This window comes from Caenorhabditis remanei, chromosome III (genome assembly GCF_010183535.1).
Source record: "Caenorhabditis remanei strain PX506 chromosome III, whole genome shotgun sequence".
In the NCBI taxonomy this organism is placed as follows: Eukaryota; Metazoa; Nematoda; class Chromadorea; order Rhabditida; family Rhabditidae; genus Caenorhabditis; species Caenorhabditis remanei.
In genome coordinates, this window is record NC_071330.1 from 6,764,974 (window position 1) to 6,791,579 (window position 26,606).

Consider the following 26,606-nt stretch of genomic DNA (forward strand, 5'->3'; position numbering starts at 1 on the left):
GAGGATTCATTCAGAAAACTGAATGAATGGGCAAACGAATCCATCCGGCAGCATATTCTTAGATAGCCTACTGCTCCTCACATGGAAGAACCCTATAACCGGTGGGAGCATGGGGATCGAATGCAGGTTAATGGGATTCTTAAAGACTGTAGAATTTATGAGGATTCATTCAGAAACCTGAATGAATAGGCAAACGAAAGGCGGTAAACTGTTTTATACCTATCTTGCGACTGAACCAAGTGATATGAGCGAAGACGATTGAATAATTCATATAGCGCAATCCTTGGGAAATTTTCCCGCCTTTGATGACGTGTTCAAAGTCATGACGTGGCGATGGCGTGGCGGTGGCCTATGACGAAATCGTAAGAATGAGAACACGTAGAACGTAGTTTTCAAACTCACGCTTTCTGTGACTATATTTTACGCGCTTACTAAACTAGAATGTTGAACACAAGCGTGTGAATAAGAATCCGACGATATACTGATACGGACACCCACATAATCAAGGCAACACATTTTAACTATTTTACAAGTATGGCACAAAGCTTTCGCAACTTATTGCATAAAAATTCGTGGTTCTCTTCTTTCTCTCGTTACCGTTTCTTCCTATTTCGTAGTTCCCGTTTTTTGTTTGTTTATTTCCTATTTACTTCCTACGATTCTTTTTGATTGTTCGTCAAATGCAACGCCTTGTACGCGAAAGTGGCGTGCGATGTTTGCGGAATAAAGCGGAAAATTTGGTGCACTTTCGTTACCAAACTGATTTGATGAAGAACTGATGCAACGTAGAACGATTTCGTTGCCAAACTGACTCGTTGTAAAACTGTTGCATCGTAGAACCGTTTGTCAACTAGAGCGCGCTTGCTTATTTTGCCCCGTACGGCTGATTGCGTGAATAAAATTTTGCCTTTTTATGAAAAATAGGTTCTGCTTAGCTTTATTGTACTATACAATGAACAAAAACCAAAATTTATTCACGCCATCAGCCGTACGGGGCAAAGTAAGCAAGCGCGCTCTAGTTGACAAACGGTTCTACGATGCAACAGTTTTACAACGAGTCAGTTTGGCAACGAAATCGTTCTACGTTGCATCAGTTCTTCATCAAATCAGTTTGGTAACGAAAGTGCACCGAAAATTTGGTGCACTCTCGTTACCAAACAGTTTCATCGTAGAACTGACTCGTTACCAAACTGTTGCATCGTAGAACCGTTTTCAACTGGAGCGCGATTGCTTACTTGGCCCCTTACGGCTTATTGTGCGAATAAAATGTTGACTTTTTATGAAAAGTAGGTTCTGTTTAGCTTTATTGTACTATACAATAAACAAAAACTAAAACTTATTCACGCAAAAAGCCGTAAGGGGCCAAGTAAGCAATCGCGCTCCAGTTGAAAACGGTTCTACGATGCAACAGTTTGGTAACGAGTCAGTTCTACGATGAAACTGTTTGGTAACGAGAGTGCACCGAAAATTTGAAATAAGTTTTCTATTTTTCGTGTCTGACTTTTTGTTATTTTTCTGTTATAGAATTTTGTTCTGATGACCATCTGTAGCAAAAATTTTTTTTGAAGAATGGGTCACACGTTCTCATCATCTTCGAGTTCAAAGAAAACTATAGATTCTACCCCACAACGATCCACAAATCCGTCAACATGCCTTGATCCACGATCACCTAGCCAAGATATTGAAAGGACTCCAATTCAAGTCAATAAGTAAAATAGCTCAACTCAAAGTGCGGAGCACACTAAATTGTGGTTTTCAGTGTCTCGGATACTAAAATAAACGACTCAACTAAAAAAGACGAAAAGCCTCGACATCAAAGTCTCCGACAACGGATGTTCGAAAAGAAGAAAAATAATAACGAAGTCCCAACCGGTATCACATTTATTTAAAAAATCACATAACTTATTCAAGTATTTTCAGATCAGTGAGACTTCTTCTCCACTCCAGATCGGCTTCGAAATCATGTCTTTTCACTGCTTCAGCGATAGATATTCTCTCGGATCTCTAAAATATTTCCTCTTATATAAGCCATAATTTCTTACAATTCATAACTCTCACCGTTTCCGTCATCCCATTTTCCCATTCTCTCAACGTTGCTTTTAATGATTTTGCACGAGTTTCGCCTATCTCAAATAACGGTGCTTCCCATAATGAATGCCCATCAATTCGTGTATTATGTCCGTTCCACTTTACCATGTTACTTTTCTTTTTAATATCTTCATCTATCTTAACTATCACACTGACAAACATTCCCTGAAAACCACGTTTAGTTGTAAATAAAACTCCTCAAATTACCCCTTTCAGTGCCATTGTGAATGCAAGAATATCTCTTGGCAAGTTCAGCGAATCTTCTCCAGAATCTATCCCACTGACAACGGAATTTTCTCCAACTTTCAAATCAACTCCAGAAGAATACTCTGCCAAACTGGAGTCCGGAATTGCGGAAACTCCTTTCGAAAATATAATATTGGTCTTGTAAAGATTCGGAAATGAACGACGAAACTCAGAGTTAGGCATGAGGCTCTCGATGTATTCAAGATAAGTTCCGAAATGGAAAAACGTGTTGTCTCCCAGAACGGATATCTGACAGTTTTATTATTTCCTTGGCAAATCTTGTTTAACTCACTTCTACTCTTGCAAGACTGAAAATACCAGCTAATGCTTTACGATAAGCTCGAACATTCTGCGGTGCTGAAAACTTCGGAATTCACGAATCTCGACGCTTCTAAACTTTACACTTTTCAATATAATCTAGTTTCGGATCAGATCCCATAGGTCTCATGAAATCTCCATAACAGCACAACTCTTCAGTAACTGGTGTCTGAAGAATTGGAATCTTCAGCAATCGTTCACAAAATTTCCAAGTCAGAAAGTAACAACTGTAAATTGCTTTTTCGAAAATAACAGTATAACTAAGCAAACCTGTCGGTGAGTACTGTTCCATCTTCTCTAATTGCTTTATCTTCCTTCATTTCATCAACAGTTGGTTTCTGTAGCACACGTTTCAGTTTATTTGTGTTTTCGTCAATCACAAAAACGCCGTGCTGTGTTCCAACCTGTTGAATTCATTCCTTGTTTTACTTTGTTCAGATCACTTACTTCAATAGATGAAACATGTGCGAAAATAACAATATCCACTTCAGAATTCACTTTTTTTGCATTCTCCATATTCTCAATGACATCCGACGCAGTTATCATAATACCGCCAGTTTCAGGAAGCTTCCCAAGTAGATCTGTCCTAAACTATCTTTTTCTTTTTCTCATACTTTGTTTTAAAAATAGTTACTCATAAATTTCCAGCTTAGTCTCCAAAATTGTCTTAGAATTCGGTAGTGTTCCATAAGCCTTCCCAAAAGCGGATAGATGAGGCATCCGTTGAGACAATCCTCCAGAATGAAGAAGAAGAATCTATACTTTTCTACAAAGTTGTCTTATTTCAAAACTATAAGCATTCTACCTTTTTCGTCTGCAAATCTTCTGCTTGATAACTTTCCAGTGCAGTTCGAATTATACTGAGAGTTGCACCTCCCGACCCAATCCGAATTCCAGGAGATTCATCTGTTACAACTTCAACTGATTCACAAAACTTGTCAGTAGGAATTGAAGCTAATTGTTGTCGAAATATCAAGTTTTGTGAGTCCGACCCAGCAGTTAAAATAAGTTTTTGCCACATCTCTCCCAACAGAATAAAAAGAGACGGAAAAATCGATGAACTGGTTGTGTATAGCAGCTGCGACCAGCGAAGGGCAGTGTCCACGTTGTATCGGAGCTAGAGAAGACATAGTGAACTGCAATGTTGTTTGGTGAACGAATGATTCATGCACTACGATTAGGGCATTCAGAGCTGTAGGAGTTGATAAGAACATCGATAGAAACTGTTTATTAGTTATAGACTTATTCTACAAACACCGAGGAATATATACAAACACCGAGGAATATTGTTCACCTAGAACATGAATGTACACACCAAGAATATAAACTTATGATAATATGAAGCAAATAATAATAATGAATTGAATGTACAACTAATACAATGCTTTCGAAGCTACTATGAAAATATACATTGTTAGGACAGAACCTAAATTCAGACAAATATGAGTACGTACTTTCTGCTGGAGTGAGTAGCGAGAACGGCAGGTTTTTGGAATCCGAGAGAAACGACAATTGGGTTCAGCCTCCATTCAGATGTTGTTGACGCAAAGAGTGGAGAATGCATGAATGATCTTAGCTGGTCGGCATCAAAATCTGTGTTATCCATGTGTACATCCAGTTTATCAGTTCGACGCAATCGTGTCAGTTCAATGAATGGAAGAGCAGAAAGGGTGGTTACAAGAGGACATCCTGAGATTCGGAAGTAAGCAAGATTTGGGCACGATCGAGATATACGACGAGAGAAATTATCAGTTATCTGAAAATAAAAACTTTCTGCAAAAATTTGACTGATCGACGTACTTGCGGTGTTCCTTTTAGGTCAATTTGGGTAAGTGTTTGGAAAGAAGGTTGAAGATATCTGAGCAGTTTAGCTTCAGTATTGTAAGGACTTGCATCTTCTCCTAAATTGCACGCTTCTATCTCAACTTTTTCAAGCTCTCTGAATCCAGCAAGAAGTGTCAGAGTCCAAGTATGAATCCTTTCCAAATCAATATCAGAGAGCACAAGTTCCTTAAGATGAGCATCTTTTGTACAATTAAGCACACAAGCGATGAAGTCATCAGGCACCTCACCGATTGTCAAATCGTTTTCCAAATGAAGGGATTCTATTTCTAAAACAAATGTGGTGTTTCTGGGAAGAAAACTCATGACTTACCATTTCCTAAATGATGTAGCAGAATCTTCAAAACAGTTTTAGTTGCTTTTAGATTAACTTGTGGAACTTGGAGTTCGATAGAATTTTCCCGGAATGATCCGCTGAAATCGTCATTCGAGATTCCTATCTTCAAATCACGAACTCTCGGTAGACTACGAACTACAAATTCAGCCATCTGGATGCTAGTGAGTGCCGAATTGAGAATATACGCTGGTTCTAACCACGTCATGACTTGGGACATGATTTCTGGTGGAATGTTAGCGATTGTTTTTGCCTGGATTTCGCCGCTCATCTTCTCCCAACTCTAAACAATATAAACTAGAATTTTTCAATTAGAAAATAATATATATATATATATTCAATAAACACAATGGATTCACACCAAATACGTATTCCAGAAAAAAAACATGATAATACTGTAATAAGGTTTATGTTAGAAATAAATAGTACATCTACAGAAAATCAGTGATAAAGAACATCGAAAACAAAAACAACAGGAGAGGAAACCCGATACAATAAGGAAGATAAAAAGAGAATTGAAACAGATCAAAGTCCCCATAGCTTTCTTCTCTCCGATCTGACCGATTTCGATCCAACTTCAACGACGCGTCGTGAAGACTCTGGTCGTTTGAATGCTTTGTCACTTTCCTCCTTCCGCCTTTCCATCTCTTTCTGCGCTTCTCGCATTTCCGCTTCCATCGTTTCAACTGTCCGAACACTTTCCATTTTTTGTTCACGACGAGATTGCTTTGATTCCTTAATTGAGTAAAACATAGGTCCGAGTTCCGCAAGCCAGATTGCATCAACAGCTGTAACACACTGCATATACTCTTTGGCGGTCATGATAAGTTCGTGATACACCTGAAAAAAGAAAATGTTGCAATTGTTTTAGTAGTTGATTAGCTCACCACATAATCAGGCATGAAACCCATTCCGAAAAGCGCTGACGTTGGGTGAAGGAAACATGGAATACCAGTACGGACGTTGACATATTCTCCAATACCTTTGAGACGAGCAGCATTGTGGAAATAAGCAGAGCAAATACACTTTCGAACAATATCCCATTCATTTCCATTAGAGCTGAAAATCTAAACAGTTTATAGAAGTTATTTTATATAATAACTTACATAATTGGAAGCTTCAAATCTTGCATAATTTCTTTCAGCTGAGCACGGACTTCTCGAACTTTCTTCAGAGCTTTTACATGCAGATAGTTATCTGCGCACCACTTGGCAGAGTATTTGTGTTCACGCCATTGTAGATAAACATTAAGGAAAGTGAGGTGATCTGATTCAGGGACTTGGAACTTTTCTTTTTTCGCGTCTGCTTCTTCTTCCCTGCCTTTCGGACGGAAAAAGATTGCCGGCACCGATAGCATAGACACAATTGTGAGCACTTCGTCACTGCAACCCATTTCAGACGAAACAATCAACATTTTTGAAAGTGTCGGATCAAGTGGGAATTCTACCATTTTGCGTCCCATGGAAGTCAGTTGACCTGTATTATCTAAAGCTCCGAGTGTCCAGAGTTGATACATTGAATTGAGCATGTTATCCTGTGGAGGAGCATCCATGAAATGAAACTTCAAGAGATCATCAACACCGAGAGATTTGAGAAGAAGAACAACATTAGCAAGGTTCGTTCGTTGAATTTCAGGCACAGTACTTCTCTGAAAAAGGTGATTTTTACAACAAAGTCATTTGCACACTCAATATTTAAAGTTTATTTTTGAATAAAACGCTCACCAATAGTTCATCTTTGAACTGCCTTTCAGTGTATAAACGATAACACTGTCCAGGTCCTGTACGTCCGGCACGGCCAGTTCTCTGATTAGCAGATGCTTGTGACACAGGGAAGATTGACAGAGCGTCCATACCAATCCTTGGATTGTAAACTTTCATTTTACAAAATCCTGGATCAATCACGAACAGAATACCATCCACTGTCAGTGAAGTTTCTGCAATGTTTGTAGCAACGATTGCTTTTCTCATCCCTCCGGGAGCTCTTTGAAAGATTTTAGCCTGAAGATCACTGGGAAGTTGCGAGTAGATTGGCAAAACAGCAAGCGGCGGTGCTTCATCCAGTTCTCCTAATTTCTCTTTGATCATTTCACAAGTACATTCAATATCTTCTTGTCCTGGCATGAAAATGAGAATATCTCCATCCATACCACCTAAATGAATCGTAACGGCCTGTTTGACAGCAGCATCTACATAATCCTCAACAGGAGTTCTTGCATGAAACAGTTCGACAGGAAATGTTCTTCCAGGAATCGTGAAAGTTGGACAATTTCCACCAAAAAAGTCTGCGAATTTATCTGCATCCATGGTAGCTGATGTTACTATTAATTTAAGATCAGCTCGCTTTGCCACTACTTCTCTGAGAAGACCAAAAAGAACATCTGTGTTGAGAGAGCGTTCGTGAGCTTCGTCCATGATAATTGCTGAGTATTGATCAAGAGTACCATCACCAAGACATTCACGAAGTAAGATACCATCTGTCATGTATTTAATAATGGTTTTTTCTGATGTGCAATCTTCGAAACGGATGGCATATCCGACATCTTGTCCGAGCTGAAAATAGTATTTATTTATTTTTATCACAAAGCTCAAAGCGCTAACTTACATCGACACCCATTTCATCAGCTACACGTCTAGCGACACTCATCGCGGCGACACGTCTCGGCTGAGTACATCCGATCAATCCGGATTCACCAAAGCCATCTTCAAGCAGATATTGAGCCAATTGAGTTGTCTTTCCTGATCCAGTTTCTCCAACAATAATCACCACATTGTTTTCACGGATGACGTTCATCATTTTTTGTCTACATGCAAAAACTGGCAGATATTCTCTTTGTTGTTTGATTGTCTTTTCCATAGCGAAGTCTGAAACGGCTTCGTTGTCTTTCATATGCGATGCGAACTGATGAGATTCTTTGTAGTTTCCAGAGTCATCGTCTTCAGGGTTCGCTGTTTCATCAGCCTTCTCCTTGACACCCATCAGATTTCCTAGTTTGGATCCAGCCAGTTCCCAATGCTTGTCTTGAGCCCTCTTTCTGTCTTCCATTTCTCTTCGCCTTCTAACGGCCACACTTCCCTTTGCTGCTGAAACTGCCATATCGCATGTTGTATCAACCACCGGAATAATTGGTTGAGCTTGCTTCGTGAATACAATTCGACCATCGAGGAAGGGAGGTACGATGTTTTGAACAAGAATTGTTACACGATTTTCGTCAGTTTCATCTTCGAAAACACTTGATAGCTCGTCTGCCATTGCAACGACTCCAGACCGATGAAGTCTGTTATTCTCCCAGAGTTCATTTTCTCTTTTGATCGCTTGTTGTTTCACAGTCAGTCTCGGTTTTTGAGTTTTCTCTTGCCACTGTTTCTCACGTTTTTCAACAAACTCGTCGGAAACTTTATTAAATGGATTGTACTCATCGTCAAAAGCACCCTCATTGTCGTACCATTCTCTATCCAAATTCTTTTGCTCCTCTTCCCATTGAGCTCTTTCTTCATCGTCGTGGAAAGTGGGTTCGGCTTTTTCATCCTTGACACTTCTGACAGAGTCCTCTGGCTTATTGTAGCGTTTTCGCTTATCGTCATCTCTACGTCTTCGTTCACTGCGCCATGCACTTGAAACGCTTCGTTCAGAATCCCAGTCTCGTTTTCTGTCTCTTTCCCCTCGTGGCGTGGGCATATCCCAACTGTTTTTCTTTCTCGAAGAACCTTCTCGATCATCCTGTTCCCAGCTCATCCTCGATGGTGTTTCAGGTACTTTGAATCTCGGAGTTTCATCTCCTCTTCTATCTCTCCATTCTCTTCTGCTACTGTCATCTCTCCGATCTGAACGATCGTAGCGATGATCTCTCCTCCTATCGTCGTCTCGAGTTTTATACTTCATTCCACGATCATCTCGGTCACGATGTTTTTCATGAACTCTGTAAAATACATGATTTTAAACTGATCATTGTTCAAATCAACTAACTTTTCTATTCCTCTCCGCACTGATTCTGTGACACCTCGATCATCGTCGTCATCAAGGCGCTTTCTAGCGTTTTCTCGTTTCGTTGACGCTAATTTATCAAGACCCAGCAAACTTCTGGAACAAATTTAAAAACGTATTTTGATAAAGAATTTTAATTTAAACTCACTTTCCGGATGACTCGCTAGGTTTAGTATCATTTCCATCGACCTTTTTCTTCTTTATGACTAGTCCTCCAAATGTGTCGTTTGATCCTTCGAGTCGGTCATCTGCATGTTTTTCAGACATAAACCTGGAATTGAAAAATGATAGAAAACCTAAAACCCTTCAGAATTGAATTTTAAAAGTATAAAGAAGAAATCTCGTTTCGAAAACAGAAAGTAAACCTAACAGGAGAGAGAGTGCACAAACTGATGAGGCGCAGACATTTTGTCTAATACAGCGCGAATGCGATATATTTTTTGCTAGCTAAATTTTTTGTTGTTTTTTGATGATCACAACTTTGAAGCAACATTTCGCCTCTCCTTCTCTCTCCTTCGCACTCTTTTTTTTTCATCGTAGAAAGACGCCAGGAGGTCTTTGAAACGAATAATAGCCTATAAATCAGTCTGGTGCTGTCATCTTCGCCCCAAAAGTCGGTAAAATCACCTTTACATTGCTTTCAAATCGTTCTACTTTTCTCTCTTCGTTTCTGAATCATCGGTATAAGGTTCAATGCTGTCATCGATGCTTTCAATTTGTTTGACTACCCAAGTGCTTGAGAAATCCGGGAGGGCGAGTCTGTGAAGTGTTATAAATCAACTCATTTTCTGGACTTCCATAAAGTCTAATTTTGTGTTGCAACATTTATTAGTTTAAAAAAGTTGTTTGTACTCTACTTTACTTTTCTATTGATTTCTCACTAACCCTAGCAAATCGAGTTGCGAAATCGTTTAAGGGGCGGTCACCCATGCGACAGCACTGGTGACTCATCACCCGTATCACGAACGTTATTTGCATTCTAGTGTCTGAAATGACGTCTTTTTGCTTCCTTTTCAGTTTATGAGTGTAAACCTATGAATTAGTCATGAAATAACGTTTTTCTTGAAGTTTTGGACTTCTCAATCTTTTCATTTTCTTATTATCATTATAGCTAAATTAAAATATATATTGTTTTCAGGATGGCTACATTTGGATTTCTCAGCGCACCACTGAAATCAACAAATGAAGTCGACTTAGTCAAACCGCTCACTAGTTACATTGATAACGTCTATAACACTTCGGAAGATAACCGAACGGATGTGGCGGAAGCTGTTCAGGAACTCAACAAACTCCGATCGAAAGCTTGTTGCCAGCCATTGGATAAGCACCAGAGTGCTCTTGATGTTCTTACTAGGTAATAGAAGTTTCAGTGATGATAATACATTTGATTTATTCCTAACTTACAGGTACTACGACCAATTGGTTGCCATAGAAAGTAAAATAATAATATCCGCTACACAAAACCCTGTTGTTTTCAAATGGAAAGATGCATTTGATAAAGGAAGTATTTTTTCGAGCAGAGCATCACTTTCGCTTTCCGATGGATCATTCGAACGAGCCGCTGTCCTTTTCAATATTGGATCCCTAATGTCACAGATCGCGGCTTCGCAACAATTCCATACCGACGATGAGATAAAAATCTCTGCGAAACTGTTCCAACAATCTGCTGGAGTTTTTGCACGACTTCGTGATGCTGTTCTTGGAATGGTACAACAAGAGCCAACACCTGATCTCATGCCTGATACATTGGCTGCACTTTCTGCGTTAATGGTTGCACAGGCTCAAGAGGCAATTTATATAAAAGGACACAAAGACAAAATGAAGGCTGTTTCCATGGTTAAAATATCTGCGCAAGTTGCTGAATTTTATGCCGAAGCTCAAAAGATGATGACCAAAGATGTTGTTCGTGGGTTATGGGATAAGGAATGGAGCGCAATTGTAAGCGGAAAAACTCTTGCTTACCAAGCTCTTTCCCAATTCCATCAAGCAGAAGTGAATGGAGAAGCTCGTCAAATTGGAGAGCAACTGTCTCGTCTTGCCGAATCATTGAAAATTTTCGAGACAACTCAGAAATACTTGCCGAAGGATATTACTGGAATATGGGACATCTACCCAACAATCAGTAAAGCATATGCGGCAGCAAAGAAGGATAACGATTTCATTGTAAGTAGCTAAGGTGAAAAATGAATAAAAACAGTCAAATTTAGTATCACGAGAAAGTTGCCGATTTCCGTACACTGCCTGCCCTCCCGAAAGCTCCACTTGCCAAACCAACTCCAATAGTCAACCCAATGACACCAAACTTCCGAGGTAAGCCTTTTTTCAAAATCAATAATCGGAAATTCATCATTTTCCAGATATGTTCTCTCTTCTGGTGCCTGTCCAAGTTCACAATGCTATGCAGTCATACGATGCCAGGAAAGCCGAACTCGTTAATATGGAGACTGTTAGAATGCGAGAGGCTACCCAACTTATGAATGGGTTTGTTTTAACTACACGGTTCAAATATTTAAATACTATTTACAGGGTTCTTGCATCCTTGAATCTACCGGCCGCGCTCGACGATGTCACTTCCTCGGAAACACTTCCAGAATCGATCAAGATGAAATCAGCAAAGCTTAAACAAAATGGAGGAAGTGCTGAAATCATGCGATTGTTCTCTGAGCTTCCAACACTTTATCAACGCAACGAAGATATTCTTACTGAAACTAGCCGTATCCTCAACGAAGAAAAAGAGAGTGATGATACTATGCGTAAGCAACTGGGAACAAAATGGTCGCGTATGTCTAGCGATCAGCTTACTGGACCTCTCGTTACTGAAATTGGAAAGTACCGTGGTATACTTCACACCGCTTCTAATGCTGACAAGATGGTCAAAGAAAAGTTTGAATCTCATCGACAAGGAATCGAATTGTTGTCGAAAAATGAGTCGGAGCTCAGATCGGCAATTCCTGGACAGACTGCGCATTCCACCGGAGAAACTGATACTGTTCGTCGTTTGAGAGAGCTTATGACTCAATGGAACGAGGTTACTACTGATAGAGAACTTCTAGAGAAAGAACTTAAAAACACCAACTGCGATATCGCGAATGATTTCTTGAAGGCATTGGCTGAAAACCAACTAATTAATGAAGAGCATATTTCAAAAGAAAAGATAGGACAGTTGTTCGGTGATTTGAAACGACGTGTCCAAGGATCACTTGATAAGCAGGAAGAATTGATGAAGGAAATTCAAAGTGCAAACAACAAGTTCACTGGGGAAAAGACTGGATCAAGTACTGGAGCAGAAAGAGAGCGAATCTTGAAGATGTTGGCTCAGGCAGCAGACGCTTACGCCGAGCTGAAAGCTAATTTGGAAGAAGGAACCAAATTCTACAATGATCTCACACCAATTCTTGTCCGCCTTCAACAAAAAGTCAGCGATTTCGCATTCGCTCGTCAAACAGAAAAAGAAGATTTGATGAGACAGCTGCAGTTGAGCATTGTATCTGGTGAGTTTCCCTCCACAAATAAGCAAATTTTCCTATCGGAAAATGTAATTTTTAAATGTTGACAGTATATTCAGATGACGGTATGTGATAAATTCCTTTTCTATGATCCGGTTTGTTGTTCATATTTCAAGTATAGTGATGTTTTTTTTATAGTTTCTTTTTGTTTCTGTTGTTCTTGGTAGCAGTGCCTTGTGATTTCAGGTCAAGCAGCAAAAGCAGTCGTCGATGGTGTCAATAGTCTCGTTTCATCATATTTGACAACTGGTCCGTTTTGAGCGCTCTCGCTTCCTTATCTAAAATTGCATGACTATGACAATATTCAGTTTATTGTCTTCATCGTTTTCAAAACAATCATTTTTCCAGGAACAAGCTCTGCTCCACCAAGACCACCACCACCACGCCCAGCTGCTCCGAATCAAAGTGTGGAATCACCAATCCCTCCACCAAGAACGCAACAGTCGATGCAAGGTAAGAAATTGAACTGTTGCTGTTACTATGCCTTCTATGTGTTCATCGTCCTCTACATTATTTAACTAACATTCTGTCCATCATTTGTTGAAATTCAACTGTGTATTCAGCAACTCCTGGAGCTCCTCCACAGCAGCAAGCTGCTTATAATCCATACCAACAGCAACCACAAATGCAACAGTTCCAACAACATCCTGGGTACTATCAACAGCAGTTGCCATACGGTGTGTTTTGTGTTTTAATTTTTGTCTGTCCATACTAACAAAAATAGAGAATGTAAATTCACAGTTTATATCGTTCAGTTGCGAGTCCACGTCAGATACTTTTCACCCAAAATGTTTTCAATATCATAATTTTTATTCAGGTCAACCACAGCCACAAATGATGTTCCAACCGCAATATCAACCAACTTTCGCTGCTCCATACCCAACTTTCCCTGGTGCCTTCCCTTCATACCAGCAGCAGCAATGGCCACAACAGCAACAGCAAGGAGGATTTCCACCAAATCCACAATTTGGACAACAGAATCAACCGCAAGGAGGCGGCACCAATCCATTCCAATAGTTACTTTTTCTCATTCCTAATGTAGATACTCCAAAATTTTATCCACCCTTTTACTCTCCCCGATATTTTAAGGGTTGGAGATATCCCTGTGCATTCTCAACCACTGTTGTTCCCATTTTTCTTGCTATCTACGTGTTGTCTATTACTTCGTAAATTTCGATTTTCTAGTAAAATGTTTTAACAGCATTCTTCTGAATTCAACAAGTTTTTAAATTTTCAAATACAAATTTATTGGATTAAAAAAATACAATAATTTCTGTTAAAAATATTATGATAATTAAGAGTTAGTGAAGAAAGATATATTTACAAGAAACATTAATGAGAAAAAACTGAAAATTATTCGAAAGGGAGTTTCACCGGTTTCTTTTGACATAACCCGTAAAACGAATAAAACGAAACTACAAATCCACTAATTTAGAGTAAAACTTTTCAAAGATATCAAACAGATTCCAATCCAGAATCGTCATGCCTCGAAGAGTTTGGAGATGTTACATGACGTTGTGTTGAATAGGTTGGAGGATGGAAAAGTTGAGTTTGTGGTGGGAAAATAGGTGGATGAACTGATGGAGGAGGTGGGCGATACGTCTGATATCCATCACGTGTGTACGTGGAATGATACATTTCCGGATGAGGATTCTGATGATGATGCGAGTTGAACATATTCGGATTCTGATGACTTCCACTTCCATGAAGAGATGAAGCAGAATCCAACGGAGATGTCATTGTGGATTCAGATGATTTATTAGAAGACGTCATCCAATAAGTCAACGGGCGTTGTTGTTGTTCCCAAGGGAGATCGTATCTGGAATTTCGAAGGATGAATTTTATCAGTTCTTTCAATTTGTTGTACCTATTATTATCCTCTGCAATTTCGTGCCCTTTAACCGAAATATACGGGTGAAATCTCGGTTTTTTGAGTGTCTCCTTAACCAATCTCTTATTTCTCAAGTACATAACCAAAATGACAGCGAATGCAGTTGATGCCAAAACAGCAACAATTGCAAGAACTAATACTCCGATATGAACGATTCGATCATCAGAAATCAATGAAGAAGACGATCCGAATAGCCACGCAGCCGATCCAGCTCTCAATCCAGTTGCCTCACTTCCCGGTTCTTGTCCAATTATTGTAATTTCTTTTGGATCTGGACACCATGGACATCTTTCTGTGTGCTTGACAACAGTCATCGTTGCATTGAAGCATTTCCCTTTCACTTTAATTTTTAATGAATCCATCGGCGGTTTTCCAGTTGGTTTCTCTTTTTCCAAATGAGCAACAATCTGAAACGGATCGAAAATTGTTAACCTCATCTAATATTTGTCTGTTCTAAACGGCATTATGTTGACTCAAAAACGGTGTGACGTGGCAATCGATCAACAGAATACAATACCACGTCACCAGATGAACCGCTAAAAGGTACACACATTGGTAGAACAGTTTCATCGTTCTTTACCCACCTTTTTATGCTCTTCTGGGAAGATTCTGATAGAGGGGGATTGATCACAAATTCTCGGGAAACCATAGGTCCGATCTGTTCCAACAACTTGGGCGGACATTGAGATATCCTCAGTACGTCCTGATGGCCAATAAGAGACGAATGGACGATGAGATTCCTGAAATCATGAGAGATTATTAATTTTAAAAAAGAGGGTTTTTGTGATGTCACACTGTGAAAAACAGGAAACAACAAACACAAGAAAGAAAGGGTCCCATCTTACGCAATAGTCTTAATCGGGGGCGGCAAAAAGATAAAAAGAGGCATGTGCGCATGGAGAGGAAAGGTGTTCTCTGGCTAATTACAGTTACGTAAACCCGTCATTTTTCTTTGAATCTCCTTGACACCTTTTGACGGATATTGACGGATGTTTGGGTGAGAACCTGGCGGAGTGAAAGAGGAGACAGTAATGGGAAAACGGTTATGAGGTGTTGGATAGACACGGTTCTAAGGTTGAAATATGGATTTTAGAGATGCTTGAAAATACTTATATATAGCTAGATAGATAAAACCTTTATAAAATTCAGAAATAGTGTTCTTACCTTATCAAAATGTTCGACAATTGGCCAATTCATTGTAACTTTCTCATTAACCGGTAGCAAATCTTTGATCAGCTGAAATCTCGGATGAGAGCATAATGCAGTTGTCAAACATCCATCAGTCCAGTCAATCTGCTCCACTTCAACACTCAACCAGAACTGATTCGCAAAGCAATGCGTTGCACTTAATAGTACAAGTAAGAGGATGAGACGAGATCGCATTCTGAAATAATCAAAAATGTGTTAAAGTTGTTGTTTTGGTTTTACGAGTTTACGGATGGAATAGGATGCAAAACTACATTTATAGTGAAAAGAAGAAGAAAAACTGATGAAAAATTGATGGGACCACCCCTTTTCTCTCGCATTCCTATCCTTCATTTTCCATCAGTGAGTACATTGAATGAGAAGGAAATGGAAAAAATGAAGAATGAAAAGAAGGTGATGGATGTTGTTGCCACGTCAACGGAAATAGAAAAAGAGACTGGGTTATGTGAGAACACAAGAGGAAGGAAGAGGTTGGACCAATATTCTCGGGGGGAAGAAGATGGAGGCAAAGGAGGGGATTACCAGTCAAAGAGCAGTAAAAGAGATCATAAAACCGTAATACTGTCGATATAACGGAAGTAGAGGGAATGCCTTAATCATCGATTAATTCGAATTTTCGAATCTTGTTAGTAAATTGTTAGTTAAGAGTGAATAGATAGAATCTAAAACCTCTCTTCTACGAGGGGCCGCAAATTAGTTCTGCATGTCATTGAGCGATTAATAAAAAGTTGTGAAAAACTCCTCTCAAGGATGATCATTTAATTAGATAAGAAGATGTATAGGGGACGGAAAAGAAGAGGCGAAAAATAAGACACCTTCTTGTGAGAGATGAATAGAACATGGGTCGAGTGTCCAGGTGCAATTTGATGCTCGAAGAAGGGGATTATGCGGTAAAATGTGTGGAGAAAGCTTTGTGGACCGGACCGCCCGTTCGTTCATTTTTTGGATTACACGATGAAGAGAAGAGGTTGGGAAACGGATTACTGTTTTATGGATTGTGAGAATATTCTAATGAATCTAATGGAGTAGTCCGCTCTTTCCCTTTTTAACAAAGATGAGAATGTGCCGCCCGCGTGAGAAGGTGTCCGTTTAGACAAAAGGTGTTAGTTAAAAGAAAAAAACAGTGAGAGTGTCAAAAGAGGACATCCAAGTGTTACTAAGGAAATGGAAAAAACGAAGAAAGAGAGAAGAGGAATGCGATTTTCGATGCACATCCACTTGTCGGTGATTTTTGTAAGAAATGTATGAAAATGTGACTTTGATTGAAGAGACCGAGATGGCGGGAAACTAAAAGAGACTGCACGCTGTTCATTTGCACATTGTCAATCAACTTGGTATTCCCAATGTGAGATCTCCATTTTCAGTAACTGAGAGTTGGAATTTCTTTTAGACGCTAATGAAAAATCTTATTTTTGTGCGGTGTGAAGAACAAATACTACATTTTCAGTTTTAGAAACCATTTTGGCCGATATCCACGAAACCAGAGTTTTAAACTTGAGACCAAACCACAGGTTTCCAATTCCACTTAATCCAATTTTATGATCCTATCGTGCTCACACATCTAATCTGTTCACTCTCTAGCCAACATCTTGAACAGTTGCTCCGCCAAAGGCAAGTGCCCTACAGTATCCCTCTTCTTCTTCTTCTTCTTCTTCTTCTAATACCAAACTTGGTTAGCAAGTACTTACAAAAATACACTGCTTCTTCTCCTTCTTCGTTTTTCTACCAAAAACTGAATTGAAACAGGGAAGAGAAGCACTGCTTTGAGTGTGTCTATTTGTACGGCCCGTGCTCATCAAGTGGTCTCCACTTTTGTGCGCCGCGCCGTCGAGAGGCAAAAATTGGGGAAAAGTAAAAGAAAAAATGGAGAAGAACTGAACGGATTCAGAATTCCGAAGTTGAAGTATCAGGAGTGGAAGAAGTGGTAAACAGGGTGTACGGATCAACGAATGTGACCGGTGGGGACTCTTTTTGATGTCCGGAGTGGAGGAAATGTCTTGAGGAAATGAACACTAATCGGGTGGAAATGACTCTCAGCAAAAGAAAGGAAAGAAGCACGGTGAGTTGAGAAGGAACGAAATGAAGCAAATGTCAATGACACGACTATAAAATAGTTATTACCTCGAATGAGAAGGAACCGAGAGTCAAAGAGGTCACAAGGGTTCCAGAGCTGATTGTAAAGTATGACAAGTTTAGGGTTCGATTGAATAATTATCTAGATCTATGCATCATAAAAAAGTTGTTTGACTGTAAAGATAGAGATCAACCAGATGGAATTTGAGTGACCTCAATTCTAAAAAGATCTTCGTTGGTTCTTCGCCTAGAGTAAAAACCTTCAAAAATCCATTAAATCTATACGAATTCACTTGAAGAAGAACGCGACAATTGCTCAAAACCATTACTCAAGAAGAGCATAAAATGCAAAAAAGTAGTTTTGTTTTTATTGCTTTCATCGTAAATCAGTGCCAAAAGGAAATAGCTCTCTCTCTTTTGAAAATAATTTGTATTCGAGAGAGAGTATTAATTACCTGAATATACCAAGAAAGGGTCAAGATGATGTGTTCGGGACGGAAAGAAAGGCGGCAGGCGAACACCTTCCGCACGGAGAAAAAAGGAGGTAAGCGAGCGGCGGATGAAGATAAAAGAAAAAAGAAAAAGAAGAGCGGCTCGATTACAAGAAATGCACCTCATCGATCAGTACAATGTCAACAGGAGGACACTCTTACAGATTAGAGCAACCTCAAAAGAGAGATCATAAAAGAATAGTGTTTGCATTAAATTGAAAACGGATTAGGTGAGTACATTGATGATACAGGAGACCGCGGGTCAAGTTTGTCTATTTGTTGTTGTTGGGTAATCAGAGAATGCGAATTCATTAGGGGGAATGGATTAAACTATTTCTCAGGATACAGCTAGAACCTTGAAAAGTGAGTGAAGATCTCTAATTATGTCTCTCATCCATCCGGAGAATCTACAAAAAAGCGCGATTGAGGTCTATTATTAACAGGATAGTCCGGTCTCCTTCTCTCTTTTTTCTTATTTGTAATTAGGTGACACAACAAGCATTGAAACTTTCTTCTCCTCATCTCTCTTATTTTCTTCCTGAGAAAGAAACTTGAGAAGGATGGAAAAAGAACAAGACAGTCCAAGTTTTCTGTGTCTTTCACCTGAAATCATTGGATCCGATGTCAAGATTATTACACCTCGCGGGGAGAACTGGAAAGTAACGTGAATCGGGAAGCGAATTTTTGTTTTTTGAGCATTTCGGAGATAAGAGAGAAGGTGTGTAATTAGTAATTACAAGTGTCAAGGATGAGTGAGAGGGAGGAAAAAGCGAAAATATTTATGCATGTGGGAAAAACAGAGATGGCACAAAGCAGATGGTGGTAGATTCAGAGGGGATTCAGGAGAGGAAAAAGTAGGAGGAGATAAAGTGGGAGGAGAGTTGGGATAGAGGTTTTGGGAGTTTCTAAAAGAATAATAGACGGTGAAAACAAGAAAGTTGAAAGGCTCGATTGCTGATTACTGTACCTACACGGATAGACAAAAATGTCTGAACGTGATTAGTAAATGAATGTCCACAACTATTTCAATACCGCATGTGTTTCACCGGAAGAAAGGTTGTTGTTTATATTTATTTTGATTTCGGTAAACTTTCCTCCAATTTTCTCTCAAAAATCTTTTCTCACAGGAGCATTTACATCTTATTCTCTCCAGTCGACTATCTCCTTCTCCCTGACACTTCCAATATCTCAAATCTGTCACCCAAATTCACCGAAATACAACACTCTTTCCCACCAGCTTTTAACCTTCTCTTCGCTACCATCTGACGCCAAAAATCCTAGATTTCAATGACAGTTGTGTTCCAATTCTACAGTGACATACACCAAAACAACTGTTCTTCATATTTCCCTTAATCTTTTTGAAGTTTTTGAAGTGGAAGTTTGAGGGGCCTCAGACCAAAAGGCTGCCAGAAAAAGCGAAAAGATTACGGATTGAAACGTGGGAAACCAAAAAAGTTGCCGAAAAAAGGAGAAGCAAAACGGCGATTAAGTCCATGGGTTTCGAGAATATGTGATTCAGAATTTTAGAAACGCAAGAAGAAACAGAAGAAACACTTTTGCCGCTTTTCGTGCCCAACCAGAGTAATTATGTAATTATGTTCACTGAGAGGTCTCTCTCCGAAACAGGATACACTATGTGCTCGCGCAAGCACATAGAGGAAATGTGCAACGATTCCGAACGATTAAACTTTTGAGCCTTCGGGTGAAGATTCGAAGAAGGAAGAAGAAGAAGAGTAAGGAGTTGTTGAAGATTTGGAAATAGAAGAAGAATTGGGTAAAAGGGTGGGAAGGACAACAGCTGTGGTCACTGGAAGAGAGGAACACATACATTCTGATGGAATTTTTGATAAGGTTGCGAAACAAAAGTTGCATATTCTGATGGGAAAGATGAGTTACAATTCTTCAGTCTACGTTTGTTTTAAATGGATGAATAGATTTCCAAATAATTAAAAAAGCTTTATCTTCAGAAATCATTTTCAAGACCTCTTTTTTCAACATTAAATTCAACAGACGTCTTCTGTTTTTTAGTTCATGACTTTCTCTCGTTTCTTATTATCTAGAATCGAATCTTTTCGTGTGTGTGTCACATTGAAATCATCGTCAATAGAATGTGCTTCTTCTCTTCTTGACTTCTACATTGAATTTCCTGAAATCGCTCTTCTAGTCTCACTTGTCTCAGATAACTCTCATTCTTTTGCACAAGAAAAAAAAGTTGATCGAGGGAGAAATTAGAAGCCAAAACTTAAACCAACATCACACGGAAACAAACATAAGGACATCTGGTTCTGGTTTCTTTGGATGATTTCGAGCAGGAGAAGATGGAAAAGACGAAGAAGAGGAAGAACAAAGGCAAATTTAACGGAAACTAAAATGAAATAGATTGGGAAAAGTAAGGAGAGAACAGAGATAATTTAAAGAGATTGATGGATGAGAAGAGCTGTGGTTTTAAGTTGAAATAACATAGAGAGGAACAACTTATCTTAATAGAAATTTATGCCTTGGAACTTTTTCAAAAATTATTTTTAGAATAGAGGGATTTCTTTTAGATTGTCTTAGAAAATTGGGGGGATGGCAGTATCCAACTAGTGAGTTTCAGACTGTGACTTACTGTACATGATTCGAACTAAATAGAGCTCTCCAACTCAAACTTTTTGAAGTCAGGAGGTATTCAAGATACTGTGTTATTGTCTAACAAAAAAACTCAATGAGAAAAAGAAGAGTTCATCGGCAACTAAAAGAGACGATAATCTACTGTATAATCATAAGAACCAATAAGAGAACTAAGCAATCAAATAATCAGAAGGCGAGAAAAGGAAACAAAAAGAGAGGAAGAGCATCTCATTGAAAACTAACGAATCTAAGACAAGTACCTAGAGAATGGGTGCGGAAAGACCGGTCAGTAAGCGGAAAAAATTAAGAAAGGGGTACCAAGAGGGGGCAAAGAGAATGATTAGTGAGATGAGTTGATGAGCATGATAAGCCGTGCGCAGGAGGGAGTTTTTCGAGAGCAAGTGCCAACTTTGTGCTCCGTTTTCCTCTCTAATTTCTCTCCCGCCACCGCACTTTTTTGTGTTGTGTTTATTGATGAGTAGATAGAATAGATAAAGAAGAATATTATATTTCTTTGATTGATTTCAAAAACGAAATTAGTTTTCGAAAGAATCGAAAAACAATGGATATACTAGTAGGTACTGAGAAATAGTAGAGGAGGAGTCAGAATGGGCGGAGCCCAAACGGAAATTCGGAGAAGAAGGGGAAGAGAAAAGAAGGGAAAAAAGGAGATTGAAGGCAATTTAAGAGAATATTGTTAGAAATTCAAACTGACCTAGTACTTGTTCTCTTGTTCCAGCTGATAAATTGGCTCAATTTTGAAAATGAACGTCTCCGAGGAATGACCTGAAAGTTGGAATAGTTGAAAGAAATGGAGAAAAAAATGTTCAGGTGAGAAATAAGAAAAGAGAGAAGGTAGAGTGAAGACAATTAGAAGGAAAGTGACGTGGAAACATGTAATCATTCAGACGGTATGATGGATGAATACTGGAGCAAGATTCCAAATAAGATAAGAGACATATGTGTGGACACGTGGCAGATTGATGGCTTAATTTTAGACTTGTGAGTGGATAGAGAAATCTAAATAAAAATGGTATTAGTTTTCTGCTTAGGAATCCCAATTTGATTTCAGCCAAACGTCATTGTTTCTAGCCTAACATTAAAAAACCATGTGTTCCTCTTCCGTTAATACCAAAACTTTATCGGCTTCACACATTGTTTCATCTTCCAAATTGCCTTCGTCGGCAGATGATCAAACACAAAAAGTCGCGCACCCCCACCGTCAAAAACTGCTCCAAACACATCTGGGAGCAGTGCGTGACGTGGCAACACTTCAAAGATTGCCGACGAACATGTGCTCCGCCAACGGCTAATTTTTTTTTAGTAGAAAGGCAAATCGAAAACAGTTGGCAGTGTTGGTTGATTTACCACACCTTGTCCTTCGGTAAACTGTAAAAGTGAGATCAAGAAGAGAAAAAGTGTCTTTCGCGCAAAAGGGACCATCGTAAAAGTATGAGAAGAAAAAAGAACAAGTGTAAGTACATGCGATTAATAATCACAGATTCGTATCTTTTTACTATGATGACCCTCCGTTATTTTCCCTTGAGAGGAACTAGACGATGACCGACTAATGAGTACTAGGAATCGTCGTCTTCTTTTTGAAGTCACGCCGACTGAACGGGTATGATAACGGAAGGTGTTACGCAACACGTGTCCATAGGAACACATTCATCAAAAATGACAGGAACAAATTCGGGTGAAAAGAATAGAAAAAAGAAGAGTGAAAAGGGAACGGAAAGAAGAATATGTACTAGAAAAGAGGGCGAGAAGGAAACTATGCTAATATCATGTCAATTTTGGAGACGTTTGAAGCAACAACATAGTATAGTGAGATAGAAAGAAGAAGAAGAAGAAGAAGATGTGTCGAGAAAAGGACAAACTTTGAACTTTTTGTTACAAGTTAGAAGATTTTATGGAATGTACTAGTATGAGTTAGAGGATTCGGGAAGGAACTCAACTTAAAAGTTCAGAAGAAAGCGATACAGTGCATGCGGATGGTTCTAGAAATGTAAGCGTACTTTTTTGGGTGCGCTGCGAAGTAGATCAAAAACTTTGGATCACAATTATTTTTCAAGTGGGTGTTCCTACCCAAAAAAGTGATATTTTTTGCATTTTTCAGTTGAAAATGCTAGTTTGGGCAGCGAGAGACAAGACAGAATTCTCAAATATTGAGATTCACTGACCGTCTGTAATTCCAAGTCATACTTTCCAAGTTGATCATCTCGACGAAAATTACAAAAATGTTTTAAAACAGAAAAACTGAAAATATTTCTATAAAAATCTAGACTATCCAAGTATACTATCAATTTCTGTCCATATTTATTCATATTTATGGCCTAAGCTGGAACATAATGACTCAACAAAAAAGCGGAGCATCATCACAAAAAGGTTGAGGACAAACAAAACAAAAAGAAGAAGGGCAAACTACTAATATGATAATCACGAAGTGATACCTTCTCTCCCTCATCATGTTGTTATGTTTGCAAATGATTTAGCGGTGTCTGTGACCACTCTCTCAATCCATCGATGTCTTTTTTCTTCTGATTTCGGATACCCTGCCGTGAGGGAAAAAGGTCGACGAGAACAAACAGTTCGGGAGGGAAAAAGAACGGAGAATGGATGTTCATGGAGAAGAAGTTGCAAAGGATTATGCAAATTTTGTTACTTCAATTCTTCATTTGAGGACACATTTTTCAATGGATATAGGTTTCTCTGAGAAAGAATTCTTGACCCGAGATTTGTGAACAGAGAAATATAAATGAGGGGAAAAGGGGAAGATTTTTAAAAATATCCGATGGTGAAACCCCTTTGGGAGCACATTCACACCAATCATATCTCTTTCAACACCACATTACATGCCGCATTTCCTCGCCGAGTTTTGATTGATTGACGACTTTTTGAAATGGACTTATTTTGTTGCGAAGAAGTTTAGAAATGGGATGAAATGGCAATTCTGCTTATATATTCAAAATGAAACCTACCACTTTGACAACCAAACAAATGATATCAACTAGTCAGCACTAACTCTTCGTGACACGTGGCAGCTGGTTGGTTGTCTATCTTTGGGGGTAACCAACTGTCCTGACACCTACATATCTCCTCTTTCACTGATTCATCTACATATCCCTCTAGACAGATGCATCCCTTTTCTTGGCGTCCTGGCGCCGTTCTGACGCTCCCTCTTCCGTGCCATCTGGCTTTTGGACGGTGTCAAAAATGAGGGTGGAAAGAAGAAAATGAAAGAGACGGTCATCTGATGACCGGAAAACGAGAAGAGCACTTAGAAAAAGGAAGAAAAGAGACAAACGTCTGTCACCGGAAAATGGAAATTGTTAGGAAAAGCGTAATGAGCTTTCGTCCGATTGATGGACTGGTGGAAGAAATATATGGAAGAAAAAGACAAAGAATAAGAGGAAAGACCAGGTGAGAATGAAATATTGAATGAGGAAAAGAAGAAGGACGACGAGTTGAGATACGATTTATTAGGATTTGTTATTCAAAGGCGTCAAAGTTATGGTTGAACTTGGATGTGATGAGAATGAGATGATGAGATAAAATACATTTGTTTTTATTTGGAAGGCTAGCTTTAGAAGTATGTTACGGAGTAAAAAAAGTTTGGGTGTGCCAACTTTATTATTGACTTCATAAATTTTCACTTTGGACAGTTAAGTCAAGACGATGATATATATTGAAGCCTCGGAAAATGTTTTTATGAGTTCAATTCCGCAAAAATAGTCGATTCAGTATGTTCTAGATTAAATGTACAATTCCTAGAATATATTCAAAAACATGAAACAATCTGTGACTTTGTGACACACTCTCAGAATCTGCCATTTTCTCCCTCAACAGCCAGAGAAAATACCTTCTTGGACTTACGAGAATCTACAGTAATCCCCAATAGATGACACGTAACAGAGAGAAAGATGAGAAGGTGTGAAAAGCCATACCGTAACTGCAATATTTATACTTTTTTGCTGACCACTTGAAAATAAATGTTTGAGAAAAGGGACAAAAAGGCAAACGGCAAACATTACAATTCTGGTAGCGAATATATTTGATTCGATTCGAAATTTCAATTTTTCCATAAGAGGAAATGAACAAAAAGAAGAAAGAATCATGGGGCGGCAGGTGAGAAAAAGTCAAACAAAAAGTTAGAAATGTATTCGGACACCTGGCCACGTTATAGGGGGGCATCTGCGGGAAAACAGTGGTTGGCATGGCCTCGAATAATTATGAAGGGGTGGACTATTCTACATATGAGTGGAATAGTTAAGAGGGAGTGAGTCGAGTGGAAGAATGAGGATAAAGAAGAGAAAAAGAGTTTTGGATACCAGATGGTTTGGGAATTGGAGGCTTGATAAGTGCTCGGAGCAAGATGTTTTTATGCAAATTAAAAAATGTTTGGTGTGAATAGAACATTTCTACTCTCATACTCTGATATATTCTTTCTGACAATTTTCTCTAGTCATCTGCTGGTCTAGACGGCTTTAAAAGTTTGAGTAATCTTCGAGATGCTGTGGGAATGTTGGTCAGGTTTTCAGAAATAAGACTATTAATATAAATATAGAAATGAGGAGAACTCATCAAAAAGTACTACAGGAGTAAAGTGTGAAGACCGGAAGCCATTCTCCTCATTTCTTCTCTACCGATTTCCTTCCGCCAATTCAATTTTCCGTTGTGATAACCACTATCATCTATCATCGAGAAGTGGTTTCTAAACAGGTGACCATCAAGATGTGTGAACACCCCAACGAATAGATTAAGAAGATTAGAGAGACGCAGATATATAACTGTCCGCCAGATTTCGGTGGCTCATAAGTGATCGATGAGTGCGCGGATTATGACGAACGAAAGGAAAATATGGGATGATATGAGGGAAAGTGAGTACAGGTATGAAATATTGAAATTATATGAAATAGATATATCTCTGTCTAATGAGAGAAGTCATGACCATCTGGTGGCAGGTTGGAAAGAAGAATTAACCTTGTTGGAGGGGAAGAAAACATGTACATAAAACATGCGTCAAGTGAGCACTTTTCGAACAAAAGGTGGCCAAACCACTCGGCAGTGTCAAATACGGTATGGGTGGTAAATTGGAATGAGAGTATTTGGAAGGTAACTGGAATGAGTCTGGGAGTACTTTGGTTAATCGAGAGAAACAATTTTTGTTGAAAATGGCGTAGCTTCATGACCTAGAAACTAACAGAAAGACTTGAATAAAGATTACGTAAAACCAAAGAAGATCTTGATGAGTTAACCTTAGTAACACGAGAAATTATATAAGAATGCATGAGTACACACCATGAATAAGAAGGAAGACTTTGGTGTGAGATCATCTTTGAGACAATATTACGTATTCTCGTATATAAACCTCCAAGTAAGGGAATGCAAATAAAAACGGAAGTAAGACGTGGCATCTCAATTTCTCTCCTTGTTTCGAGTTCACAACAATAAAACAATACATAAGAAGAATAAATACAGTGTCTTCTTCCGTTTTAACCAGAAATGGTGAAATGCGCGGGTTCTTCTTCTTCGAATATATGTGTGTGTACATACGGCTTTTGCCTCCCCTACCTGTACGTGTATCGGAAAATGGGAACCTTTTCGAGAAAAAGGGAATGAAATGTGTACAGGTGCGGGAAGCAGAGAGACGAACATCGAAGAGGGATAAACGCTTCGGAAATTAGTTTGTTTGGATATCGAATTCAGTTTTCGAATTGGTTAATATTGAGTTAGATCGTTCAGAATTGAGACAATATGAACTACAGTATACTTGAGGAATTTCGGCAAAATTGTTTTCATGCCAGTCCGGAAACACTTGGATTTAACCCTGCATTGTCTCAAAGTCTCAACTACAGTACAAATCTTTCATTCTGAATTCGATTTTGTAGTGGAACCTATTGAATTCTCAACCTCTTTTCCTTTCAAAACAATCTCCTCCTATTTCTCCAAAAAAGTACCTTTTGACAGTCATGGCCACTGATTCCGAAATGGTCGAATGCTACAACTTTCACTGC

At 39.0% G+C, this 26,606-nt stretch overlaps 4 protein-coding genes across 4 annotated transcripts; 2 read left to right on the plus strand and 2 right to left on the minus strand.

Moving 5' to 3' along the window:
- Window positions 1-1,569: 1,569 nt before the first annotated feature.
- Window positions 1,570-1,928, plus strand: GCK72_009551 (uncharacterized protein; the record flags this gene model as incomplete). The annotated part of the gene is made up of 3 exons (XM_053727428.1): window positions 1,570-1,709; window positions 1,760-1,872; window positions 1,921-1,928. 3 exons carry the CDS (start codon window positions 1,570-1,572, stop codon window positions 1,926-1,928), a joined length of 261 nt encoding a protein of 86 aa, XP_053587005.1.
- Window positions 1,903-9,079, minus strand: GCK72_009552 (uncharacterized protein; the record flags this gene model as incomplete). The annotated part of the gene is made up of 17 exons (XM_053727429.1): window positions 1,903-2,004; window positions 2,059-2,253; window positions 2,296-2,583; window positions 2,627-2,691; window positions 2,737-2,879; window positions 2,923-3,056; window positions 3,100-3,238; window positions 4,107-4,408; window positions 4,453-4,763; window positions 4,808-5,111; window positions 5,390-5,668; window positions 5,716-5,887; window positions 5,935-6,476; window positions 6,553-7,380; window positions 7,433-8,747; window positions 8,795-8,908; window positions 8,961-9,079. The coding sequence occupies 17 exons, from the start codon at window positions 9,077-9,079 to the stop codon at window positions 1,903-1,905; spliced, it is 5,352 nt and encodes a 1,783-aa protein (XP_053587006.1).
- An 872-nt stretch (window positions 9,080-9,951) lies between these two features.
- GCK72_009553 (uncharacterized protein) lies at window positions 9,952-13,335 on the plus strand (the record flags this gene model as incomplete). Its single annotated transcript, XM_053727430.1, has 9 exons — window positions 9,952-10,166; window positions 10,219-10,975; window positions 11,020-11,122; window positions 11,170-11,293; window positions 11,339-12,303; window positions 12,505-12,567; window positions 12,667-12,771; window positions 12,882-12,995; window positions 13,136-13,335. 9 exons carry the CDS (start codon window positions 9,952-9,954, stop codon window positions 13,333-13,335), a joined length of 2,646 nt encoding a protein of 881 aa, XP_053587007.1.
- Window positions 13,336-13,773: 438 nt separating this feature from the next.
- Window positions 13,774-15,592, minus strand: GCK72_009554 (uncharacterized protein; the record flags this gene model as incomplete). The annotated part of the gene is made up of 4 exons (XM_053727431.1): window positions 13,774-14,137; window positions 14,186-14,616; window positions 14,794-14,949; window positions 15,374-15,592. The coding sequence occupies 4 exons, from the start codon at window positions 15,590-15,592 to the stop codon at window positions 13,774-13,776; spliced, it is 1,170 nt and encodes a 389-aa protein (XP_053587008.1).
- Window positions 15,593-26,606: the final 11,014 nt, after the last annotated feature.